General features: G+C 49.7%; 1 protein-coding gene and 1 long non-coding RNA gene across 2 annotated transcripts in view; one reads left to right on the top strand and one right to left on the bottom strand.

Annotated features, from left to right (window-relative positions):
* Window positions 1–18,258, bottom strand: part of LOC308647467 — a 70,297-nt gene extending 52,039 nt beyond the window's left edge. The window contains exon 1 of the long non-coding RNA XR_014021628.1: window positions 18,124–18,258. This is a non-coding gene — a long non-coding RNA (uncharacterized lncRNA). The remainder of the gene's footprint in view (window positions 1–18,123) is intronic.
* Window positions 18,259–18,602: 344 nt separating this feature from the next.
* The window catches only part of HCN4 (hyperpolarization activated cyclic nucleotide gated potassium channel 4), a 41,974-nt gene continuing 34,648 nt past the window's right edge, over window positions 18,603–25,928 (top strand). The window contains exon 1 of the mRNA XM_081291076.1: window positions 18,603–20,183. Within this exon, the coding sequence (XP_081147202.1) occupies window positions 19,387–20,183 (797 nt within the window). The 5' untranslated portion in view covers window positions 18,603–19,386. The remainder of the gene's footprint in view (window positions 20,184–25,928) is intronic.

Here is a 25,928-nt window from a genome sequence, read left to right on the forward strand (position 1 = left end):
GCCTCTGAGGTGTGACTCTTATCTGGAGAGCTTGGGTCCCTGGAGCCAGGCACTCACAAGCAAGTAGGAGACAGATAGGCCCAGAATGCCAGGGCAGGGGGGTGGGGATGGAGTAAGGAGGGAGATGTCTCCAGGAAGGCTATCAGAGGAGTGTGTGGGATCTGTGCTCCCCACTCAAACTCCTCCACCTGACCCTTCATCTGGCTCTGGAATAGGCTTTCCTTCTCCAGGCTTCCAAAGCTGGGTGCAGTTTCCTTATTGGGATTGCTTGATGGATTGCCTATCTGCTTCCCTGTCAAACCACTATCTAGTCCACCATTACATCTCCAGCACCTAGCAACTTGCTTGGCATGTAGTGGATATGCCACAGATAGTAGATGCCTAACCAATACTTATTTATAAGGGGGAACTCATCACACCTCCTCCCTCTGGGAAGAAGGTTTAAAGTGGCTCTGCATAAGAGGTACAAGGTGGAAGAGTCCTGCAGGACTGGAAAGCAAGAGATTGAAGCTTGTTTTAATTCCACCAGACTGTGGGTTTGGATACTCCCTTCTCTTTCTGGACCTCAGTTTTCTTATCTGAAACTTGGTCTTGATTGGACTTAAGTAATCTGTCATTCTGTTCCCAACATAAGACTTTTTAAAAGTATTATGATTAATACATAACATTTTTGATTCACAGTCACAAACCTTGGCAACTTAGCCTTTCTTTTCTCCTCGTGGCCAGACACTGAGTATTTTTATCTTTATGTTCCTGGTCTAAAAAGAGCCTGTCTCTCCATTTAGCCATGTAAGGTCTCCAAGCTCACAAAATTAGTTAATTAATTAATTTGCTCATTTTCTCACTCATTTTTGCATTCGAAAATATTTATGGAATGCCTATCATGAGTCAGAGATAAATCATATTTCCTACCCTGTCTTTGTGGGAAGCTCAGAGGGACTCTACAGGTACAAGGGATGATGTAGAATATTTACGTGAGCATGAGGTATGTCAGGAGAGACCCTTCCCTCCTCACCTGTCCCTTTTCATTCCTCCTCCTGTTTAGCAAAGGTGCTGCTCCTGGGTGACAGATGGTCCTGCTGTGCTGAGCAGAGAAGCCCGGCTGTCTAAGTTGCTTCCCATGGGACAGGTGGTGACATCTGATTCAGGAATCAAAAATCTCAGGGATCTTGAAAGAGCAGAAGGTGGGTAGCCCTCCTCCCTGCCAAATTCCACATAGCCCTATAGAAACCCACTTATATCTACCAACTACTTCCTGACACATACCTGCCAAATTTGGATGGGAAACATCATTAGGTTCCTCTCCACTAGATTTACCTAGAGCAAAGCCTCTGGGCTCGGCAATTGCCCCAAGGCCTTTGCTGGAGTCAGACTCAGTGATGTGTGAAGAGTGGTCCACTAGCTGAGGCCAATGTGAGTGTGCTGACCTAGGACTTCTCAGGAACCCTGGCCTTCCTTCTGGCTGGGCTCTGGCCTAGCAACATGCCTTTGCCGGGGTCTGACTCTTTCAGTGTCTCCCCTTTCTTCCCCCCATAGCTTTGTGAAGCATGGTAATACAGAATTCATGTAACCAGAATGACAGCAACAGCCGTCCACTCCATCTAAGATCCTCATTCATTTTACCCTTTCTAAATCCTCATCTTTCCCATTTGTTTTTGGGTGCCAAAGGCTCAGGACAGTTGTGCAAGGGCCCAGAGAAGAGGGAAAGTTTCACTGATGTCCTCATGACCTGCCACACCAGCTCAAGGGTGGTCTATAGAGCCCCAGGTGGGAACTATAGAGTACTTCCCCCAGGTGTGTCCCAGGGGTGACCTGTTAGCAACACTAGGCTAGGTGCATTGCTAAATTTGGCCAGGTTGTTTCACCTTCAGTTTACACAGCTATGAGCTGTTCCTGCTGAGTGCAGCTGGAGACAGCACACCCAGTTCAGATACTGGCTTCTCAACAGATTTCTCTTCAGACTCAGCTGGGGTGCCCTTACAGCTTAGCAATCTTTTTAAAAAATAACTTTGCTATTTAACTTCCTAAAAGCAATGCAAGCACCTTGTAGAAAATTTAGAAAATAAAGGTTAAGTCAAAAGAGAAACCGCCCACAATTCTAATACCCAGAAACAACCACTGCTCATTGGTATATATTCGTATAATCTTATATCTATCCATATATAGAAATATATATTCTTGGTGAAAATCAGATTATTGTGGTCATACTGGTTTTTCAATTAATATGTCCTGAATATTTTTTCATGTCATCAAATAGTATTTTCCAACATCATTTTTTTTTTTGATACCAGGGACTGAACCCACAGGCACTCAACTACTGAGCGCCAACCCCAACCCTTTTTTATATTTTATTTAGAAACAGAGTCTTGCTAAGTTGCTGAGGCTAGCTTTGAATTCGTGATCTTCTTGCCTCAGCCTCCCAAGCCTCTGGGATTACAGGCATGTGCCACCACACCTGGCCCTACATCATTTGAATGGCTGCATATCATTCTATTATATAAGCTTTCTTTATCAAATTGGATTACAAATTACATTAATATTTTATAAATACTCATATTAACCTTGGAGTCTACCCAAAGTAACAAGAAATCTAGTGTCTTTCCCTGAGGACTTCCTCCTCCCCAAATTGTCCAAGAACACTGAGGACTTCCTGAATCCAAAGGGCTGCTTCATCCACAATCAAGTGGTGAGAATATCAGAGCCTCTGATTAGCTATGGATTTCATTGCCACCCCAAAATGTCACAGTACAATCTAGTCTGAGCATTCTTGTCCACGGTACAGTGATAACTTCACTGGTTCAGAGTTTGACAGGCATTGTGAGTGTGGCCCAGTAGGGAAAGACCCCAGTGTGCCAAAGTACCTAGGGTAGGAGAGGCTTCTAGCTCCTTAGAGCCTGGCACTGGGCTTGGACAAGCTGTCTAGGTTCCTACCACCAGATGATCTCAATCCATCGGGGAGAGTCTAACCATATTCATTCCCAAGGGACAGGGTCAAAGATTTCCAACCCTTTCTTTTTGGAGGCTCTTTGCCCCTGAAAAGTTGTCCACCCCTTTCTCAATCACTGCTAAGGAGCTGAATGCCCTTACTCCCTTCTTTGCACCTTAGCTTTCCACTGGCTTGTCATACATTCTTTTATTTGCCTGTCCTGTTAGGAGCTGTCCTTCTTTCTCTTCTAAGATAATCCCATGTTTTCTACAGGCTGTTGATATTGGCCCCTCCTCTCCTGTATTTTCTTTTGTTTTGTTTTCCTGTATCTTCTTTATTAATTATCCCTTCTATATCTTGCATCTTCCATCTCTCCCTCCCTATTAAGTCCTTTCTCTCCTATGACGGACAAGTCTCTAAAGCTTAGAAAACGGATAAGTACACATACTCCCCTTCAAACTTAATCCCTCTCTTCCTATAGCCCAACTTTCTCCTTATCTTGTTGGGCAAGCTTCTAAAAAGAACAGTCTACTCTCCTGTCCTTAGTCCTCAATCCATACAGCTTGGGCACTGTGGCCTTCCCTCCATTGACTGAGATCCCTTTCTCAGACATCTCTACTAACTAGGAATACACATGTCCTTCTTGCCAGGAATAATCCTGGCTCACCCTTGCTCTCTCAGAGTCTTCGAGTGTCCCCGTTTGAATATTATATGATATGATCACCTCACCACTCACCAGTCACACCCCACACAACCCACGCTCCATGGAAGTCATTCCCCACAGCAGCACAGGACTCTGTCATCTGTGCTGCTCTTGAACTGACCCCTCCCCCAGCTTGATTGACACTGCTCTGCTGGTTTCTGGCCTTTCACTCCTGTATGCTTTCTCTCGCCCACATTTGCTGCACTCACCCTCTTCGTAAATGTTGGCACTTTGCAAGGCTCTGTTCTTCTCGTTTAGCATTTAATCTCCTCTGAATTTCACCCACACCCACAGTTTAGCTCATCATCCCCGCCTTCACCCTCAATTCAGGGCAAATCTAAAGACTTCTGGGAATCATGGTGGCTTAAATGCAGGTTTACAAAACTACCCTCCCCAAGCTTGACAGAAATGAACAAAAAGAAACAAAAATGAGAGAAAAGGCTGCACCAGGGCTGAAACCATGGCATGATTCTCCCCAGACACAAAAGAAGACTTAAATAGAAGAAGATCTTCCTCCAAGAGGGGAAGATGCAATGATATAAAGATCATCCATTGGCCCTAAATTATTGATATATTCAGTTCAATCCTAATCAAAATGCCAATATGATTTTTAATATGATTAATTATTTTAACCAGATAGTTAATCTGGTAAACAATCTAGGTGATTTTTGGAAGAGATAAATAGTACAGGATAAATATTTATTTGTTTAAGATAATAGTATGTCATAGAGATGGGGGCGTTGGTATAGAAATAGGGCAATAAATCAATGAAACAGATATAGAATCCAGATTCATTTATATAAATTTAGGGGGTTAGAGTTATTCCTCAGTGGTAGAGCTTTGGCCTACCATGTGTCACATGTGAGGCATTGGCATCGATCCTCAGTACCAACTAAAAATAAACAAATAAAATAAAGGTATTGTGTCCATCTATAACTAAAAATTTTTTTTAAAAATTTTAGTATATGAGAAAGGAAGTATTGCTGATTAAAGGGAGAAAGATAGACTGTATGTACATATGAAGATTTATTTATAGAAAGAAAATTTAAGCATTTCTTTTTCTTTTTCGGTGATGCTAGGGATTGAATCCAGGGCCTACACATGATAGACAAGCACTCTACTACTGAGCAGCCTCCCCAGCCCTAAGGGAGTATTTCTCCATATGGGGAAGAGTTCTTTTTGTGTGATATATAAGTCAAAAATCATAAAAGGAAAGGTTGATGTGCTTCACTACATAAAAATGAAAACCTCTGCATGGCAAACATTGCGTAACAAAAACTTAAAAGTCATGACAAACTGGAGGAAGATGGGGATTTGTAGCAATAAATGGCAGAGAAGAGACTCCTTGCCCTAACGCAGAAAATCCTCCCTCAATTCAACAAGAAAAAGATAAAAACAGAATGAAAACAGGAAAGGGGGCTGAAAGAGTTTGGAAATCATCATTAGCTCAATCAGCTTGTGTAGAGGGCGGTAGAGGGTGGTCAGCTAGGAGACAAACATTATCAGACCCTCCCAGTCTGTGATTATAAATAAAGTTCCATTAACATCCCTAAGCCAAAGTCCCTGCTGTTTCTCTTCTTGCACCTACAGGACCTCTGCCCTCTTCCTCCTCTGCCACAAGTATTTCTGGGAGTTCCAAAAAGGGAGCATACATATGTGAAAGCATCACCCTGTCAACCAGAATCCCCATATGGCTTCTCTGGAATTCTCCTTCTCCTGTCTTAGTTCAACGCCTGCTGCCAGCAAAACTCCTAGAATCAGCCTGAGCGTGTCACTCTGACAGTGACCTGTGTGTGACCGCTGCTCTGAGGGAATATCACCTTCCAATGTTTCCAAAGCCTCCAAAGCTATTTCCTTAGAACCAGAGTGTGCTGGGCACCAACTAGAGTTGACGATGGCATTTTCTACTTCTTTGTGGCCATCCTCTGCTTAACTCAGGACTCAGCCCAACTAGAAAGAAAGTCAAGGAGGATGGAGGGAGACTGTATTGGTTTCTTACTGTTGCTGTAACAAATGACCACAAACTTGGTGCCTTAAAACAACATACTTTTGCCAGGCGTAGTGGTGCACACCTGTAATCCCAGTGGCTCTGGAGGCTGGGGCAGGAGGATGGCAAATTCAAAGCCAGCCTGAGTAACAGCGAGGTGCTAAGCAACTCAGTGAGACCCTATCTCTAAATAAAATACAAAATAGTGTTGGGGATGTGGCTCAGTGGTTGAAAGCCTCTGAGTTCAATACCCAGTATGAAACAAAACTAAACACACTTTAAACAAAAAAGTTCTTATCTTCATTAATAAATATAATTTATGATCACTTCATAATAATTATTTCACAGGGGAATAAAAGAAAAGGTTTAGATTTAATAGGCAAGGAAAGTAGAAAAGGCAGAAAACAGCTTAATAATATGAAAATAAAGTTATCTTCATTATTAATAAAAATAAGTCATTTTTCTAAAGCACTGAAGAACTGTGAGTCTTTGGTTCTCATTTTTCAACTTGGGAGGTTATTTTGGATTTTAGAGGTTCTATGAAAGACTAGAGGCTTAAAAAAAAAGAAGAAGAAGACGACGAAGAACACATATTTATTCTCTCATTGCTCTAGAGGTCAGAAGTCCAAAATCAGTTTTACTGGGCAGAACCCAAGGTGTTGGCAAGTCTGCTCTCCCTCTAGCCATTCTCAGGAGACTCTCTTTCCTGGCCTCTTCCCACTTCCAGCTGCATTTCTTGGCTCCTGGCCCTTCCTCCATCTTGAAGGCCATCAGGCTTTAGTGGTCACATTGCCTTATTCTGTGTCAAACCCCTCTTTGCCTCCCTCTTATAAGGACAACAAAGATTGCATTTTGGCTCTACCTAGATAATCTGGGATAGTTTCCCCATTTTAAGATATTTAGTCACAGGGGCAAAATCTCTATTGTTATACAAAGTAACATTCACAGATTCCAGGGATTAGAACCTAGTTATCTTTGAGTACTATCACTCAACCTACCTAGGTTCATATATACCTTCCCATCATCCTCCAGTCTGCTTATCTTCTTTCTTCCTAGCCCCCAGCTGCCTTCCTCAGTTTAGGAAAGCAGCCTCCATGCATATTCATAGATGGAAATAAATGCCAATATTGGGGAGGGATGTTGTCTCCATCAGGAGTGTCAGACCCCTGGCCTGGCAGGCCCAGTGTCCTTTGATGGGGGTCAAACCACCAGTCCTGGATGTATCTGGAGAGTGACAGGTCAGGCCTTACAGAGCCTGGCCTCTGAGAAGGTCGAAGCAGCCCTCTCAGTTGATCATCAAAGGAGTCAGCTGCAAAGACAAGACTTTGCTGCACCTCCAGTGGTTCCTCTTCTGAGGTCCCCAGCATCTGTGTTTGTCTCTCCACTAAGCAAGGATAGCATTATATCTTTATGTGTGTCACTATTATCCTCTACCATCATCATTATGCTCAACGCATCAACTCAAGGCTGGAAAGAGATGAGCGCTAAAAGAGGTAAAGGCTGACATCTAAGAGTAAATATGGGAACTAGCCAGGGCCCTGACCAGAGGGTCCAAAAATAGCCCTGGGTGGAGATGGACCCAAGACAGCATGCACAATCAACCTTCCAGGAGACAGGAGCAAGGAACATCCATTGGATGGAGTCTGCCCCTAAAGACTGCCTTAAAATAAAGAGGGCAGTATTTTAAGTTACTTCCATAATCCTCAACTACTAATATCTCCATAATCACTGTTGTAGCCATGACAGCATTGTCTCCATTGCCACTAACAGAAGGGCTCTGAAAGAGCATGAGCTCACAGAGCAAGAGAGGGAGGGAACTCGTTGGAGTGAAGGCTGAGGACATAATGGCAGCCGGCCATAAGCAGCTTATTTGCAGAGGAGTTTGGGCTTTATCCTAAGACCAGTGGAATTCATCGAAGACTTTTAAGCAGATATAGTCAGATTTACATTTTGCAAAACCACTCTGGCAGTATTGTGGATAATGGATCATAGAAAATACAGGGCTGGAGGCAGGAAGGCCAGTTAGGAGGCTGTTGCCATCATATAGGCAACAAATCACCTAGAATTTTATTAGTGAGCATGGGAAGAAGTGGATACTTTTGAGAAAAATTTACGAGGGAGAAAGAATAGCACTTTTTAATTAGATGTGGAGGTGGAAGAAGGAATCAAGTATGATACTCATGTTTCTGGCTTCAATCATTGGAAGGATGGTGGTCTCCATCATTGAGCAGAAAGAGCAGGGGTCCTTGGGGAGGGTGGGTTTAGACATTTGGAGGGTCAGGTGCTTTTAAGACAACCAAGAGGCCAATGAATAAGTAGTTCTGCAGCACAGAGGACAACTCTGATCTGAGGACATGGATGGTAACCAAAGCCAAGGGTATGGATGACAGAGTCCAGGAAGAGAGATCATGTGGGAAAAGACAGGGCACGCAACAGAGTCAAGGACAACACCCACATGTGAGGTGCCAACAAAGGAGAACAGGACACAAAGGAAATGTAGAAGTGACCAGAGACATACAAAGAAAGCCAGAAGGATCAGAGTGTTTTACTTTTTTTTTTTTTAGAGAGAGAGAATTTTTTAATATTTATTTATTTTTAGTTTTCAGTGGACACAACATCTTTATTTTATTTTTATGTGGTGCTGAGGATCGAACTCAGCACCCTGCGCATGCCAGGCAAGCGTGTTACCGCTTAAGCCACATCCCCAGCCCTCAGAGTGTTTTTAAGGAAGAAGAAATGGTCAGCAGTATTGCATGGTGCTCAGAAGTCAATCAGGAAGGAATGCAAGATTTCACTGGATACTCAGGAGGTCACTGGTGGTCTTGCACAGACCTGATGGGGAGTCAAGCCTGATAGCTGAGGACTAAGGACTGAACTGGAGTTGGAGTTGGAAAAGGAAAGCAAGTGAAGCCCATGCTCTCAAGAAGTTTAGATGTGATGGAAAGGAGAAAAAGGGACAAGAAAAAAAGGGAGAGCTTTTTTGGATAGTAATAATTTGATCTAGTTTAAGGGCTGATGGGAATGATCCTATAGAAAAAGGCTGAAATTGCAGCAGAGGTGGTAACGGACAGAACTGGATGAAGACGTGGCAGATAAAGAAAATACAATGAGATTACCAAACAGTGCCAAGGCACATTAGAGACTGAATTTGAGGAAGCCCAAATCTGCGCAGCTCTGTGTTTTGGTCAGGCTGTATCATGGGGTTGCTATAGCTCATGCATCTGCAGAGAGGGTCAGTCGTTGGATTGACCCAGAGCTGGAATTTCCAGGTTGACCAAGAATATAAACTAGAAGGGCTGGGAGTGAAGAACACTGACAAGATTAAGGTGGTGCATCTTGGGAGCTAAGCTGGGGAGAGGAGATACTAAGAGGTGGACAAAAGTAGCTATTGTCAAAGATAAATGCAGTCAGACACCAGTTAAAGTGGTTAGGATACATTTTATTCAGCAGTAACTACTGCAATAGGGAAGAGAGTCCAAGGTAAACTGAACTCATCTTCTCTGAAATGAAAGGCAGGAACCTTTTAAAAGACTGGTTGTACTAGGAGAAAGATGAAGGGAGAAAAGGGGGAGTTTGGCCCAAGCAGCTAGACCATCTGAGTTTTCTAACCCATTAAAGTTAGATTCCTAGCATCCCACAGAGACTGGGAGATAGAGACCCTATCTTCAAGTGATTACTGGAACAAATGGTAAATCCTTTGGCAGTCTTGAGCTTTCCCAGGCAGGAACTACAAGGGGCTGGAGCTGTCATCCTAGGGACACAGAATTGAGTTATTAGAAACTATGCTAGTGTTTGTTTAAGACTCTTAGGATTTGGATGGAGTCTTCATGTGCTGAGAGTTCTTTTGCAGTTCTCACTATGCCCTTGAAGAGCAAGTAGAAGGTACAGAGGTTGAGCTCAGCCTGGGGAACCTGAGTTTCAGATTTTAGAGGTGGAGCCTTCCTAGGTCAACCTAGAAGTGGGTGGCCAAAGGTAAGAAAAAGGCTGATGAAAACCAAAGGTCAGGGCCAAGGTTCGTGTGAAGTCTCTTGCCTGAGGGCAGGAATTGGGTGGGAAAGAGGCCTGGGTGACAGCCAAGGGTGTTGGTAGTGAGAGCCTCAGAGGAGCATGTGGGTGGAAGAATTTTATGGGTAGGTTAGGGCCATGGTCTGGGAGGAGCTATAGGGAGTCACCACTTTAATTTCTAAAGAACAGCAGAGGAGTTATCGCCTGATGTGAAATCTTGACCAAGAGGACCAAAACAACCATAGTCTTAAAAATTTGTAACAGCTACTTCTGTGCACCACTGGGCAGAAATTCATGTCCTATTTGTCCCCAGTGGCCAGCACCCAGCCTAGTGCCTAGAGTAGGGGCAGACAAGACAGAGTTCCACAAATGCCCACAGACTGAAGGAATGCTTCAGTTAGTTCTCAGCCAGTTCAAGTATGAGGAAGCCTTTTTCACTGAAAACATTTCTGACTTCACACTTCAAAATATTTGTGACACAATAGCAGCTTTGGTTGAGAAATCTGCTCATGGTGGATGAAGATAAGAACAGAGACGAGGTTAGGTGTCAGGTGTCCTCAAGCTCCATCTTTTCCTCTAAACTTGAAGCTTGGGCAGGTTAGTCAACCGTTTTGAGCCTCAATTTAATCATCTCTAAAGTGGGGATAATACCTTTACCTGATGGGGATCCAGCAAGGATTATATGGAACTAATTGGAGCCAAGCACTTGACATGGTGCCTGGCACAGAGCAAGTTATCCGTAAATTAGTTATCCTGACCTGAATGCACTTGTCCTTTAACATCATCACTCATACAAGTGGAAGATATATTATTGACTCAATCAGCAGGCTGTTATTCAGGAGACTGGAGATTTAGAGACCCCTTCCAATAACTTGGGGTCTCACAGGGACCCCCATCAGTCCCTACCTCACTCTGTTATCTGCTCTCCCCAGATAAGAATTATCCAGGAAACTGAGGCCCAGAGAGAACCAATTTGGTAGTCACCTTTTTACTGCTGCAATAAACACCTGAGATAATCAACTTAAAAGCCAGAAATGAGCTGGGTGCAGAGGTATGTGTCGATAGGCCCAGCTACTCAGGAGGCTGAGCACTGGAACCAAAAGGGCAAGGAATTGAAGACCATCATAGGCAACATAGAGAGACTCCTGACTAAAAACATAAACAAACAAAAACCCCAAACAGAGGAAAAGTTTATTTTGGCTTAGTTTCAGAGGTGTCATCCTTGGATGCTTGGCCCTGTTCCTTTGGGCCTGTAGTGGCTCAGGACATCATGGTGTGGTACTTGTGCTGCTCTCCTCATGGTGATAGGGGATCAAAAGGAGGGAACCCCCACACAAGATTCCCTTCAAGGGCTCACCTCTAATAACCCAACTGCCTTTCCCTAAGTCCCACCCGTAAAGGTCCCATGGCCTCCAAGTAGCACCACAGGGTGGCAATCAAGCCTTCGACATACAGCTTTCGGGGACCCTTAAGAATCCAACTGTAGCATCCAGAACCTGCCATAGACACACAGGAATCCCTGGTGGAGCTGAGTGGGGAGTGAGGCTGCCCCCCACCCTGCCGCTAGCCACCCGTGGCAGCTTCAGCCTGCCCGCGTTTCCACAGATGCCAGGCCTGGCTGGGCCCGTGTGTTTGCTGTGTTGCTGCTGTCACCGCCAACTGCTCTGTCGGCCGTGGGAGTGTGGGCTCCGGCAACTGTTGTCCCAACTCTGATTGTGGTTCCAGATTTAGTCATATTTCTGTCTCAGTCCCTGTCACAGTCCCTGTTGCAGCATCTGTCACAGCCTCTATCCGTCCCCGTCACAGCCTCTATCACAGTCCCTGTCACAGTCCTTGTCACAGCCTCTATCATTATCTCTATCGTAGTCTCTGTCAAAGCTCCTGACAGAGCCTCTATCACAGTTCTTGTCACAGTGCCTTTCACGGCCTCTGTCCCAGTTCCTGTCACAGTGCCTGTCATGGCCTCTATCACAGCCTCAGTCACAGTCTCCATCACAGTGCCTGTCACACTTTCTGTAACAGCCCCTGTCACAGTCTCCATCACAGTCCCTATCATGGCCTTTATCACAGCCTCTCAGTCTCTGTCACAGAACATGTCATAGTCTCCATCACAGGCCCTGTCAGAGCCCTTGTCACAGGCCATGCTACAGCATCTGTCACAGCCCCTTGCCATAGCATCTGTCACAGCTTTGGTCATATCCCCTGTCACTGTCTGCCACGGTCCTTGTCACAGCCCATGTTGCCATCTCTATTGCCCTCTGCCTGGCTCTGCCTGTTCTCTGGGCCCTGCAGGGTGGCCTGTGGGGCACAGCTCTCATTACACAGCGGAACTGTCTCTCTTTGGAAGGCGTCCAGCGGAAGGCTCATGTAATAGCAGGTTATCCTGATGTGCAGGGCTTGTGGGAGGGAGGCTGGGCCATGGGGCCCGCACAAAAGATGTGCTTCACAGGGAGCTGGAGAGCACAGCTCCCAAACCAGGAGCCTGAGACTATCTGTGGCTCATTCCATGTGCACACAGGGCTCAGGGTTCAGGCCCTGCCTCCCACAGGATGACAGCATTACTTTCATCTCCTTGACCACACTGTGAGTTTCCAGAGGCAGGGACTGTCTTTCTGGCTCACTTACTGCAGAGCTGAGCTCAGGGCTGGCTCTCAGGGCACAATCTGATGGTTCTCCCCGAGGTCCTAACCTGTCTTAAGTTTCTTCCAGTCATCCCCATTGCCTCCAGAACCAACCCCACTCAGCATCCCTGTGGCTGCAGGCTCCCAACCTGCTCATTCATCCCAGGACAGAAGCTCTCTTTGGACATTGTTCATACCATGTCCTTCACCCGGCATGTCCCACTTTTCTGCCTTTGCTTCTCCAAACCACATCTGCCTTCTTCGAAGACCCATCCACACCTGTCTCCCTTGCCTCTCCTCCATGTTCTTCTCCTCCTTCCTCTGCTCTCCAGCCACTTGTCCACATCATATGCTCTCATCCCTGCCTTCTTTCTGTGAGTTCTAGAATTTCATTTTTGCCCAGCCTGGAGGTGCCTGGAGATTAGGGCTTAGATCTTCTAGCATCCATCATACAGTAGGATCATATAGCACCATCAACATGTTTGCTAGATAAATAAATGGGTAAATGATGGAACAATTAAAAGGAATGATGTGAAGTGAGACAGGGAGAAAATGTAGGGGAGCAGGGAAGGAGCAGAGGAGACAGCAAGGAAAGCAGTATGAACATGAGCTGCTCTCCCTGGGCAGAGGGAGAGCCCAGGGGTCCTGGGGGATCTTGAACCGAGTCTACTCTTTGGGCCACTCCGGGGTCCCTGGAAAAGTCTCATTACCTAGCTGTCTTTACTCCCCTTCCTTCCACCCCCTGCCCTGCCCTGCCCCATTTACAAACCCTCTTCCTTCTCTTTCCCATTATGTCTCTTTCTTCCCTCCCTGATGCCTGCAGCCAAGGTTGTTGACCACCCCCCCAGCCCCAGTGGGAGCCCATCTGAGCCCACTTCAGCCTTGATCTATGGTGAATTCCAGACTTGGAGGCAGACGAGTCTCTGGTACTTACTTCTTGGCAGCTGGGCTCAGCCAGCACCCCGGGAGCCTTCCCTCCCAGTGCCTTCCTTTCCAGCCTGGCTCCAAGTCCAGGTGGCCTAGACGTCCTGGAGCCCTGGCAGGACACAGAGACACAGTCCAGGCCTGGCTGAGCTGTCAGCACATCTTCTCCAGCTTTTCCTGGTTGGGGGTGGTGGTGGCATGAGATCCCACCCAGTGCCTTGGCAGAGTCCCCAGGGAACAGCCAGTGCACAGGATGGGGGAGAGTTGAGAGATCAAGAGCAACAGAGGCAGGGCTGGCTTGGAGATGAAAGGGCTTTGGGCTCTGCTGGGCTCTGGGTGCTCACAGGTGGGGTCCTGCACAGAGCCCGGGATGGAACAGAGGACAGTTCAATAGTCCCTGCTCCTAGATCCTAAAGAAACCAGGCAGAACTGAAAAGAAAGCAGATGGCAAGCCCAACGGGAAGCTGCATCTGTAGGGGCTCTCTTGTTCACTATCACCTTAAAGTGATTAGGAGGAGGGTGGGCATATGGGCTCTTGTTATTTTTTATAGGCTGTGTGTGTGTGTGTGTGTGTGGGTGCTGGGGGGAGGAGAGGGATCAGAGGGACTCAATACAGTCCTATGGACTCAGCAGACTTTCTCTGAGAGCCAGCTTAAGCAACAGCTTAGTGGTTCCCCAAATGGGATGTTGGCACCTAGCCCTACCCTTACCTTTGTTAACCCTTCTGAGAGAATGTCACAGGACTCATTTCTGCCAAGCTACTCCACTCATTGTTTCCACTGTAAACACACATACACATACACAAACACACACACACACACACACTTTATCTAGAAAACCCAGGTTACTATTTACCTCCTCCAAGAAGTCCACTCTGATCATACTTAGGAAATCCATTGTTCCTAGCTTCTGAACCACTTTCTCTAACCCTCAGTTATAAACCTCTGGGATGGCCTTCTTCCGTGTTAATCAGATCAGACACTGATAAGCTAGGGCACCCCTCTGCCTTCTCAGCTGCCAGCCATGTGTGTCTTATGCACAGGATTGGGTGCCCAAGGGTTTGGCCAAGGGTTTGGTTGATTTATTTTCCCTGTACGTCCATATCTGATGCAGCCTGACCCCCTGTGCTCTTTCCCATTTCCAGTGAAACCTGTAAGAATGAGGCTGATACCCGCTGTCTCTCTCAGATGCCTCATCTCCAAGTCAGGACTCCCGGCAGCAAGTCTGTATATCCCTGAGCCCTGTCTACCCTGCAGAGCACAGCTGCTTTAGAGCACAGCAGAAGGTGCACTGGGCAGGGCCACATCTACCATAAAAGATGAAGTTGCACCCATGTATGGACACCCAATCTCCCCAGCCTTCTCAAGGGTGTGGACTCTGGGTCAGTTCTCACTGATCCCACTTAGGCAGCTGCCTAAAGGGCTTGGGGACAGGGTAAATATCTGTCCCAGAAAGAAGGTTTGCATTTCTGGAGACCCAGCCAGGGCTTACCAAGGATGGAGAACTGAGAGGAAACAGTCAGTCCTATATAATAAGACATCTCCTCTATGCCAACAGGAAATTGTTGTTGCTATTGTTTCGCTAGATGGAGGACTGAATTCAGGGGTGCTTTACCTCTGCCACTAAGTTACATCCTTTTTATTTTATTTTTTATTTTGAGACAGGGTCTCGCTAAGGTGCCCAAGCTGGTCTTGAATTTTCAACCCTCCTGCCTCAGCTTCCCGGGCCACTGGGATTATAGGCATGTATCACTGTGCCAGGCCCAACAACAATTTTTAGGATAAATATTGTAAACTAAATAGGATTCCAAAGGCCAAGTGTCTTCCCCTCCACTGGCTAATGCAAGTTTTATTCAACAGTTTTATCATTTCGTGTTTAATGAGAATTGGCTAATAATGAGATTGTATACTAGGTGCATTCATTTTCTCACTTAGTCTTTACAATAACTTGTGAGGTAAATCATCAGTAAACCTATTTTACCTATAAGGAATACTGAGGCTTTCACAGGCAGCCAGTGACAGAGAAGAATTTCATTCCGTAGCTTTTGTTTTCCAGCATCGCGCTCTATTGTTTACAGCTGAGATGCACAGACTTTTGGAATTCACAGACCAAAAACATTTCAAAAATGATTTTTAGGAATAAACACAGAACCCTATGCCAACTTTTTATTTGGCCAAAGACATAACAAATATCATCTCCCAGCACCAGGATTTCATAAAAGGGCATTTTCACACAGAAAAATGTGGCAAGGATATAATCTCAGAATAGAGACAGCCTTCTAAGAAAGGACAGTTGGCGACCTCAAACTAAAATATCCTATACTGTTCTCTGTGTGTGTGTGTGTGTGTGTGTGTGTGTGTGTGTTTCATTTCAAGCAGGACTGGCCAAAATTTTGGCATTGCAGAGTAGTATGGGATCCACTGCACTATCCTGGAGCTGCTTCTTCAAGCAAGAAGAATGCCCTTGGTCTACAGGCAAGTAAACTTCTGGAATTTTCCCCCTATGCCCATCCAGGTCCCTACCAAATAAGGTCCAAGGTTGATATATATAATCAGCTACATGCCTACTCCATCTCCGCCAGGTCTTCTGAATTTCACTAACATTTAGTATCTCTTTCAGGGAAGGAAGCCCATCCTTCCCAGCCGTCTTCTCTATTAGATCCAGATCTTTTTTAGGTTTGCATTCCAGGAATACCCAGGTCTCCTGCTTATGCCCTAGTACCCCCACTGATGCTGAGAGCAGCAGGTCTACTCCTTATCCTAGTCCTAAGTCAGGCCCTTCCCCTTGCTGGGGTCCATAGTTCCTCACAGCAGTTCAGTGGAATTCGAGGAACCAGAGCAGACCCCAGGTATTCTGGGAGTGAGCAATGGGAAGAGTATGGAATGTGGGAGCTCCATTCCCTCTCCATTCTTGGCTACCTCTATCAGCCATGCCAGACTCAGAACTACCCCTCCCTCATGTTTCTGTGCCTGTCTCATACTACCTGTGTGAACCATCTAGGCTATAGGGCAGAATCTGACCTGTGAACTCTTGGTCAGAGCTCCAGCTCTACCATTTTCTTGCTATGGGCCTTTGGCAAGTTACTTGACCTCTCTGTGCCAATTTCATGTGGTTTAACAAATGAGATGTACACTATAAAGTGTTGGACACATGTCTCTCACCAAATCTAACCGCTACCTCTAAGAAGTTCTTCCAACAAGCTCAGTGAGGTTTTCCTTCTCAAATCTCTCATGATTTCCTGTCCCTAGTTTTGTCCTTTATTCCTGAGCATAATTCTAGCTTCCTCACCACATGGAGCCCTCTCAGGGCAGGACTAGTAGTTCTTCCTTCTCCTCTATTCCCCAGATTGCTGGTATAACTACGGACATCCTCCATTAGCACTTTCAGAAAGAGGAGACAGGAGAGACTCAGTCTCAACAGGGGTCCCTGTGGTCCCGATTTCTAATGGACATTTCTGAACCTGAAGTTTGTCTTAGATGGTTGTGAATAGGTGGTGCTAGCCAAAGTGAGGATAGGTGAGGTGTCAAAGTGGAAGAATTAGGTGGCCTTGACCTCTATCCAGCCACTGGCAGCAGTTCCCAAAAGTTGTGTCTTGGCCATATCCTCCATCTTTTCCCAGAATTCCCTTCAATGACATTAGCTAACTTTCAGGGTTCCTTACACATTCTTAGAGTTGACACTTACTGATCTGCTCCCTATCCACCCTTGTGTTGGTGCCCAGGTGTCTCAGATGAATAGAACCTGTCTTATCCCTGGGGAGCTCTGTCCAGAAGGGACATGAACTGCATGTGCTGTGTCATTGGTACTCAGGTTGATGGGAGTTCATGGACCATGGGAATGGGGGACCCGAATATGATCAAGATTTGGGTGGTCAGGAAAGTGTTCCTTTCTGGAGGAGAAGATGCCCTGTCATGGGTAACTGGGGATTCTGTGTGGGCTGCCTTCCTGAAACTGGTTAGGGCACACTAGCACCCAGTGGACAAAGAAGTGAGCTAAACAAAGGTCTTTCCCCTCCTCGTGGCTTGTACACCAGGGAAGGCAGGGCTCTTAGCCAGTTAAGAATATTCCTTCTCAAGGAGACCCAAGGACATTCAAGGATTAGGCCTCCCAGCATCTGTGCAGAGAACTGTCAGAACAGAGCTGCTCAAAAGTAGAAATGCCAGCTATGGGTGATGTCACCACCCTAGTCATCCCCTCCCCCTTGGGAGGTCCTGTGGTCGAAGAACAGCCCCTGAAAGGCTGCACACTTCCCAACTCCCCTATCCTACCTCCAAAATTCCTGCCCTGAGGGTGTGGGGGGGGGGAGGTGGTCACAGTAGGCTAAGAATTTGGATTGAGAAATCATTGAAGAAAAACTTCATGCTATTCTTCAGAGTTGGGGATCTTTTAGCCTCCTTCCTGTCAGACTTGGTTGAGGATCCACTTCACTATGAACCAGACTGCAGCCTTCCCTGGCTAACCCCTTTCTTCTAGTCCCAATCTATCCCCACTTCCCATATCTGAGCTAATCTGGGTCTCAGACTGTCTCAGGGTGTTGGAGAGTAGAGCTTATACATTAAAGCTGAGCTAGTGGGATTTGTCCTTAAGCCTGCAGCATGTAACACCGGGAGGGAGGACACCCAGCTGGATTCCTCGGCTGGCCTGAAGAGGGGGTAGCATACGGAGTGGGGGCTGTGCAGCTGCTTATGGGGGGTCTGGATGGAGTTGGAACTCCCCTAGGCTGGATCACATAGGTGATGTCTGGATGGAATGGGAACATAGCGAGAAGGTGATCCAAAGCCAGTCCCCTAGTGCCAGCTCACCACAGGAGCCCTCACACAAGCTGCGGGTTGCAGCCCGCTCATCTCGAAAAACCCCATCAGATCCTCCCGGGGAGAGGCGCGTGCGGGGGGTGGGGGATCCGGCCTTTGGATCCCGAGTTGGTGGCTGCTGCGGGCGCATTTCCTCGAAGTCTTACCTCGAAGGGCTGGGTCCCACCCGCGCCCTGTGAGTGCCTTACGAATTTCCCCTACGCCCTTCTGGCTGGGCCGCCGGGAGGCTTCGCATGGGAAAGACCAGCGTGGGGTTCGCCCCCCGCTAGTGTCACTGGAAAACCCTGGGAGCCGCCCCGACGCAGCACGTTTCCCGGAAACCCCCTCTCCAGGCTGGTTGCGGGAAGGCAGGAGCTCCGCATCCATACAACCGACACGCCTCCCCGGGGGAGGGTCGGAGACCCAGGCAAGAAGCAAAACGGACAGGAAAAGGAGAGCCCAGAGCTCGAAGGAGACTGGAAAACCCCGCCCCCGCCCCCAATCTTGAGGTGGGGATTTTGCAACAGAAGCCAAAGCCCTACACTTGGCGGGGGGCGGACCCAGCCCTTGGTCAAGGAGAGATAATTGAGGGAGCGGGAATAAAGACGCCTTCTAACCCGGTCTCTAAGGCCCAGAAAGGGTCCACCCCGCGCCCACGGCGGAGCCCGCCCCTGCCCCCCTCCCGACCCCCCAGCCCGTGCGCCGCTGCCCCTTTAAGAAGCCCAGGTAGGCAGGCCCGGCTGCGGGAGCCGCTCCTATGGCAACCCGCGAGCTGCGGCGGCTTCATGAATATTCCGGGGCGCGGGAGCCCAAGAGCTGCCGGAGGGCACTCCGGGGGAGGCGGCCGCTGATGTAAGCCCGGCGGGCCCCTGGGCTCCGCTCGTCTGCGGCGGGAGCCCCGGGACCGGCCGGCCCAGCTCAGTCAAGGAGGCGAGGCTAGCTGGCGAGGCACCTGCCACAGAGCCCCGGCGGCGCGACAGACTGACAGCCCGCCAGCCCGCGGGACGCTTGCCCGGGAGGCGCGAGAGCAGTGCGCTCTGCGCTCCGGAGTGGTCCTTGGAGCACCGCAACCGCAGCACCGCTTCTGCCCGCGCCCATTGTTCCCCGCGGGGGCGGGGCGCCTGGAGCCGGGCCGCGCGCCGCGCCCCTGAACGCGGGAGGGAGGAATAGGGAGGGAGCGCGGGGTCCCCGCGCCCAGCCCGGCCTGGGAGGAGGCGCAGCGCGGCGAGCCGGGGGACCCGGAGCCAGACTGGGAGCCACCCCGTGGCGCGCAGCCTGCCCGAGTATGGGTTCCTGAGGCAGCCCCGCGCTGGCGGCGAAGGACGCGTCCCCACAGGCGGACTGACAGGCGGGCGGACCTGGAGCCAGCCCCCAGCTCCGCACCCGCACCCCTATCCCCGGCCGGGTCCCGGCTCCTGGCTCCCGGCACCATGGACAAGCTGCCGCCGTCCATGCGTAAGCGGCTCTACAGCCTCCCGCAGCAGGTGGGGGCCAAGGCGTGGATCATGGACGAGGAAGAGGACGCAGAGGAGGAGGGTGCTGGGGGCCGCCAAGATCCCAGCCGCAGGAGCATCCGACTGCGTCCCCTGCCCTCGCCCTCGCCCTCGCCCTCATCCTCGGCAGCCGCGGGCAGCACGGAGTCTCGGGGTGCGGCCCTCGGGGCGGCGGACAACGAGGGGCCGGCCCGCAGCGCGGGCAAGTCCAGTACGAACGGAGACTGCAGGCGCTTCCGCGGGAGCCTGGCCTCGCTGGGCAGCCGGGGCGGCGGCAGCGGTGGAGTAGGGAGCGGCAGCAGTCATGGGCACTTGCATGACACCGCGGAGGAGCGGCGGCTCATCGCGGAGGGCGACGCGTCCCCCGGCGAGGACAGGACGCCCCCAGGCCTGGCGGCCGAGCCCGAGCGCCCCGGCGCCGCGGCGCAGCCCGCAGCCTCGCCACCGCCGCCCCAGCAGCCGCCTCAGCCGGCCTCCACCTCCGGCGAGCAGCCCTCCACGGACACTGCTATCAAAGTGGAGGGAGGCGCGGCCGCGAGCGACCAGATCCTCCCGGAGGCGGAGGTGCGCCTGGGCCAGGCCGGCTTCATGCAGCGCCAATTCGGGGCCATGCTTCAACCCGGGGTCAACAAATTCTCGCTGAGGATGTTCGGCAGCCAGAAAGCCGTGGAGCGCGAGCAGGAGAGGGTTAAGTCAGCCGGGTTTTGGATTATCCACCCCTACAGCGACTTCAGGTAAGATGCCCGGGTGGGTATCCTGGGTGCTTTGAGCGATCTCAGGCATGCTTCCTCTCCCACCCGTTGTCTCCCGGCCGGAGTTAACTTTCCCTCCTTGCGCTGGGAGCTCCAAGAAAAGCCAGGCGCCTGTAGACTCCCAGACACCCCCAGATCTCCTCCTGAACCTCGCTGGGAACTTTTCTGTTCTCAGGCTCCTGTCTTGTCTCTTCTGGCTGGCACTGGAGAAGGCTGAAAAGGTGTTCTGAGCCTGGCCCAGCCTTGCCTACAGCCAGGATAGGGCTCTGCCACCTTAAGCCACACATTCCACCTCCCCCCTCAAGGCTGCAGAGTCAAGGTGGCCATCCCAGAGGCGCTCCAGGTCATTTAGCCTGCAGAGCACGGCTGTGAAGGGAGACAGACTTCTTAGTAGCTGGGCCAGTTCCTTGGGTGCTGACTGCAGACATCAATATCCTCCTGGCACCCTGGGAAACTGCAGCCAGGCCCCTGTATGACTGAGGTCACTGGGGTTTCAGGCCCAGGATGAAAGCCACCTACGTTTTCTCAACCCTAGGTTCAATGCTCCTTGCTGAATGTTGGACCCAGAGCAGGCACCCTGGGCATCTGGCTTCCAGCCTGGTAGTGCAGAATGACCTTGCTTATAGTGGTCAGTGAAGATGCCTGGTGTCCTGACTGATGTGCAGCTGTCCTGTGACCCCAATCTGGTCCAGTGCCTCATCTCCACCAGAGTGGCCCAAGCTTTAGTAACTGCTAGATCTCTCATGTCAGTTGTGGGTCTGCAGGCAAAAGGTGTGACTGCCAGTCAGGGAGAGGGACCCTGCCCCCTCCTGCATCACCTGAGTCAGATGCCACTGAACAGCCGATGCCAGCTGGGGCCTGTGGGACATATGTATGTAAGAGGGATTGTTGTTGCCTCTGGGGTTGGCATCAGGGATGGCCTTACCTAAGCCAAGGATGAGGTCTTCCATTGCCCCTCTGGACTTTCCTGACACACCAGGTTGAGATGACAGTCTGGGAAACAGTCATTCTTTTTAGCTGGGTTTCTCTCATTCTCCCTCTCTCTGGACCCTCCCCCCTATTTATCTCTCTCGCTTAACTAGTCTTCTTGCTTGCCTATATAAATGAGCATTTTGCCAACCTAGAGCCCTCTTTGCAAACTCTAGGGAAACTGGATTTGTAATGAGAGCAAAGCCATTTTCCATCCAATGAGAGAGATTTCTCTGGTTGGGAATGACCAGTCAGACAACACCGGATGGCTTAAAATAGGTGGTGAATAGAGGCCCCTCTCTCACTCTTTTTTTTTTTTTTTTTTTTTTTGAGGGACTGCTCTTTCTTTTCTTTTCTTTTTTTTTTTCCCCAGGGGAAGGGTTGGTTACCTGGGATTAAACTCAGGGGCACTCAACCACTGAGCTATATCCTCAGCCCTATTTTGTATTTTATTTAGAGACAGGGTCCAAGTTGCTTTGTACCTTGCCCTTGTCATTGCGGAGGCTGGCTTTGAACTGGCAAATATCCTGTCTCAGCCTCCCCAGCTGCTGGGATTACAGGTGTGTGCTGCTGTGCCCAGCTCTCTCTCTTTCTCTCTCTCCCTCTCTCTCTCTCTCTCTCTCCCCCCCCCCCAGGGACTGCTCTTTCTAACCCTAATATTCAGGCTTCCCAGAGGGCAAAGAAGCCAAGGGGCAGACTGAACAAAGCTATAGTCATTAAAATTGTGAGCAAATGCTTGACCCTCCCCTCAGAAGCTGTGTCTGGATTTCCAGTGCATGGTTCCTAAAGAGCGAAGTCCTCCTGGCCAGGACTGGGACTTGAAGATCCCAAGCTGAGCCAGGGAGGAGTGGGCAGGAACCATGTCTCCTCCATCCTCTGGGTGTTCTAAGCTTCTCCTCTGAATACCTCAGTAGTGGCAAGCAGACCATTCCTGTATCATCCACTTCAGATTGTTGAGGGGCCCTTCCCTCCTGTGCTCAACCCCTGCCTGCCTTTGTGGTAGGAAAGTTTCCTTTTAGAGTTCTTGTCACCAAGCCCATTGCCAACCCCAGGCATGCTTAGCCTCCATCAACAAAAAGCACTAATTGGGGACCTTCTGGGCCCTGGGCCTTGCCCTGCTGGCCTCCCTTATCTGGGGTGGGGAAGTGCTAGGACTGGGTAGATTTCATCCAAAGGAACTTCCCACTTTCCTGTTCTTACCTCTGCTCTTCCTGGTGCATCAGTCTGCAGTCCCCCTGCTGTGGAACCTTCCACTTAACTGCAGGCTGCCTGGGACATGGAGTTGGGAGGAGGGTGGGTGACACAGGGAGAGATTGGATGCAACAGGACTGATAAATGGATAGTGAGAAAAAGGTCCAACTGGACTTTGAATTTGGGTTGGTGCAGCAAGCAACAGGGACTGGTGGCGAGAAGTGTGCATCCCTATGTGCAGCCTTGTAGCTATGTGATGCTGGGTCTGGTGGGAAAAAGAAATCCAAGAAAGATCCTCTCTGTGTATGCATGTCTAGAGGGGTGTTGGTCATACCTCTCCTGACTCTAGGCCAAAATAACTAGCCTCATCTTCAGGTCAAAGAGGCAAGGGCCTGGCTAAGTTGCCTAAGCTTAGAGAACTCATCACACAACCCAGACTAATCTACTCCCGCCTTAGTCAGCACCCAAGCATTGGTTCCTAGAGTTTCAGCCACCAGCATTGGGCCCTGTATGGAACCAATCATCATTGCTGTCCTCCAGTTTCACCAGAGTTTCTACAAGCATTGCCCAGGCCAGTTGAGGATTTATTCATCATTTTGACGGGCAGGAAGCATTGATCCAGCAGAATTGGTTTAATAAAGAATCGCCAGCAGACCATGATAGATTGAGTTTGTGGTTTAGAGTTCAGAGCTGGCTGTGATGGGCTGCTTCTGGCATCTGTCCTGGGGGAGGAAGACTGGATGCCTTTTCCAGGGCTGGAGTGGACTTGCTATGAGGGACCACCATAACCTGGGCTGTGACTAGTAGTAAGCTTTTCTTGACTACCTCTGCTTCTTGTCACCCCCAACACTGTGTCCTACCTACCCACATGGCTCCTCCAGTCTACAAGGACTTTGCCTTCCCCTCCCCTTCTGTTCCCCATTTGCCTTCTGAAACTTATATTTATGGTTAAGGGAAGAGGCCAGCACATGACAATCCCTGAGAACATTGCTCCCCAGGCTTCTGCCTAAGGCTGGCTTGGCTCCTTGGTCCCAAATGGATCCTTCCTTCCCCAGGTGCCATGTCCTAGAAGTCAAGGCTTGGTGGTGGGAACTTGAAACAAATAAAGTGTAGTGTCTAGATAATTTGTTTTTCCAAGAAGGGGGGAGGGGAGAAAGGGAGTGGGGACAGCAAGGGAAGGTGTAGCTGGTTTTGTTCCCAGAGGCTGGTGAGCCTTTAAGCGTTGGACTCCAGGGTTGGCCTGGATGTATGTACCTAATTATCTGTCTAAGTGGGTGTCTTGGGGGCTGTGAGGGTGAATGTGGAGGCCAGCAGGGAAGTCCCTAGGCAAGATGTCAGTTCTGGGACTTCTGCTGTGCCCTCAAATCTAGCTCAGCCTTGAGAATGAGGGTAGGCAGAAGCTTGGCTTTTCTCATTCCCCTGCCTCTACTCTCTCTTGGCCTGAGCCTCCTAAAGCTGTGAGCAAGGGAAGGGAGAGGAAGGAAGGGCCTAAAGTATTTTTACCTTGGGGCAAAAACAGCTGGGCTCTGAAATCATGGACACTGGTACAATGGCCTAGCAGGTCCTAGGTATTGTCCTGACTTCCTGCTGCTGGTCCTGGAATACACTTATTGTCACTGCTTATCTCACATCACCTCTTAGCCCTGTCTGCCAAGAGGCCCTGCTTGAGTTAGGAACCTTCTTTGAGCCTCAGTTTTCACACATAGAAAATGGCAAGTTCTGTTGCCTTTCCCTATGTCAGTGGTGAGTACCACCTGGAGGTAAGAAGTCATAGTGAGCTGCCTGAAGACCAGGATGCTGTTGTGAGCCACACCTCCCCTGACCACACTGCTTTTTTCTCCTGGTCCTGGGCAGAGCTGTGGTGGTACAGTGGGCAGCTGGTTCTCTAGCTGTGAAGCATGGCCACCTCACAAGACTGGGGCTGGTGAAGCTCAGGACTTGGTGTTCTCAAAAGGCCTGGTGCACAGAAACAGGCTGAAACCGAGAGCCAGGACCCTCAGACAAGCTGGGTAGAGAGGCCTGGTTGTCTCTGTGGCCAGGCTCCAGTACCCTGGTCTGGCGGCAGCATGTGGGGCTAAGGGCTGTCTTCTCCCCTGCCTGGCCTTGTCCCTTAGTACCTCAGTGCTATGGCCGCAGACCTTTAGCCTGTCAGGTAGCCTACTTTGCATAGGGAGCTCCCTACAGTATTGGTTTGTCTGCCTGTCCATCTTCCCTCTTCTCCCAGGCTTTAAGGCATTCCTATTGTGAGCCACATCTCCCTGACCATACTGCTTGGGTCACTCTGGCCACCATCTTCTGTCCCTCACTGGCCACCTCATTGCATTTGGTTGAAGCTCTGTTTGTTATGATGCTGCTTCTCGCTGTAGCGTCCTCCAAATCACCCGAGGATTTTGTTGAAATACAGACTCTGATTTCAGTAGGTCAGGGTTGGGATCTGAGACTCTGCACGCCTGATAAGCTCCCACTGATAAGCTCCTAAGTGGTGCTGCTGCCGCCACTGCCCCAACTAGGACCAGCACCAGGCTTAAAGTACTGAGTTTACACCTCCCGTGCTTTTTCTGTACTTGGCCTGAGTCCCCTGAGGGCAGATCCTATGTCTTCTCCCTTTGGTTTCAGAGCCCTGGGCCTCCAGCACCAAGCTCAGAGTGGTGGGTGAGTGCTGTGACCTGGGTGCAGCCAAGCCGCAGAGGTCTGCTAGCAAACTTGGGGATGTGAGATTCAGTCTGCTTTTCTTCCCTTCCTGCACTGCTGTGTGAACCCTGCTGGCCCTGGATGCTGGTTTCTGGAATAGGGGTGAGCAGGGAAAGCCATGTGGCTTCAGGACGCTTGTTAATTTATCTCATGTCACCACTTTCTCAGCTTCTGTCCCATCCAGTGGACCAGAGGGCTTGTCCTGGTTGGGGGAGAAGGGGCAGGTCATATGGTGACTGCTGTGCTGCAGTGAGATTCCCAGAAAGGAACATATGTTGTCTGTGAGAGAGTCCCGAGGTGACAGAGCAGGGGAGCAGGTATGAGGTGGCTCTGACAGTGGCCAGTTGGGAGGAAGGCAGAGGCATTTGGGAACAGCAGCTGCCTTAGCACTTTGAGCAGGGGCTTGGCCCCAATCTGTTCTTCTTCTGTCCCAGAGTCTGCCCAGCAGCCTCTCCTGTGGGCTGGGCTTGCCTGTCACTTCTCCCTGCCCCCTCCTACCTGGAAGGCACCAGTCTCCATTCAGATGATGGGGCTGACAAGTGTCATAGCAGTCCAAGTGGCCCTTGTGCCGGCCACAAGACTGGCAACCGTGAGGGAATTCACCCAGATCTGAAGGTCCTGGCCCAGTCCCTCTAGGGGCTTGTCATATAACTAAAGAGGCAGCAGCTCCAGCTTGGCTCAAGGGCTCTTACAAAGCCGCTACTGCCAGTTTCTAATTAATAGAAGGGCCACTGAGGCCAGCCAGGCAGTCCTGCTCCAGCCCAGGGGATGCTGAAGAATCCATACTTTCCAGCCAGAGAGGGCCATGGAAGGGCAGGGGCATTGTCTTGGCTTCAAAGAGGATGTTTTCTGCCAGCCAGGCATCTTTACTGAGAA

The sequence above is a fragment of the Spermophilus citellus genome, assembly GCF_964194105.1.
Source record: "Spermophilus citellus genome assembly, chromosome: 4".
NCBI lineage: Eukaryota > Metazoa > Chordata > Mammalia > Rodentia > Sciuridae > Spermophilus > Spermophilus citellus.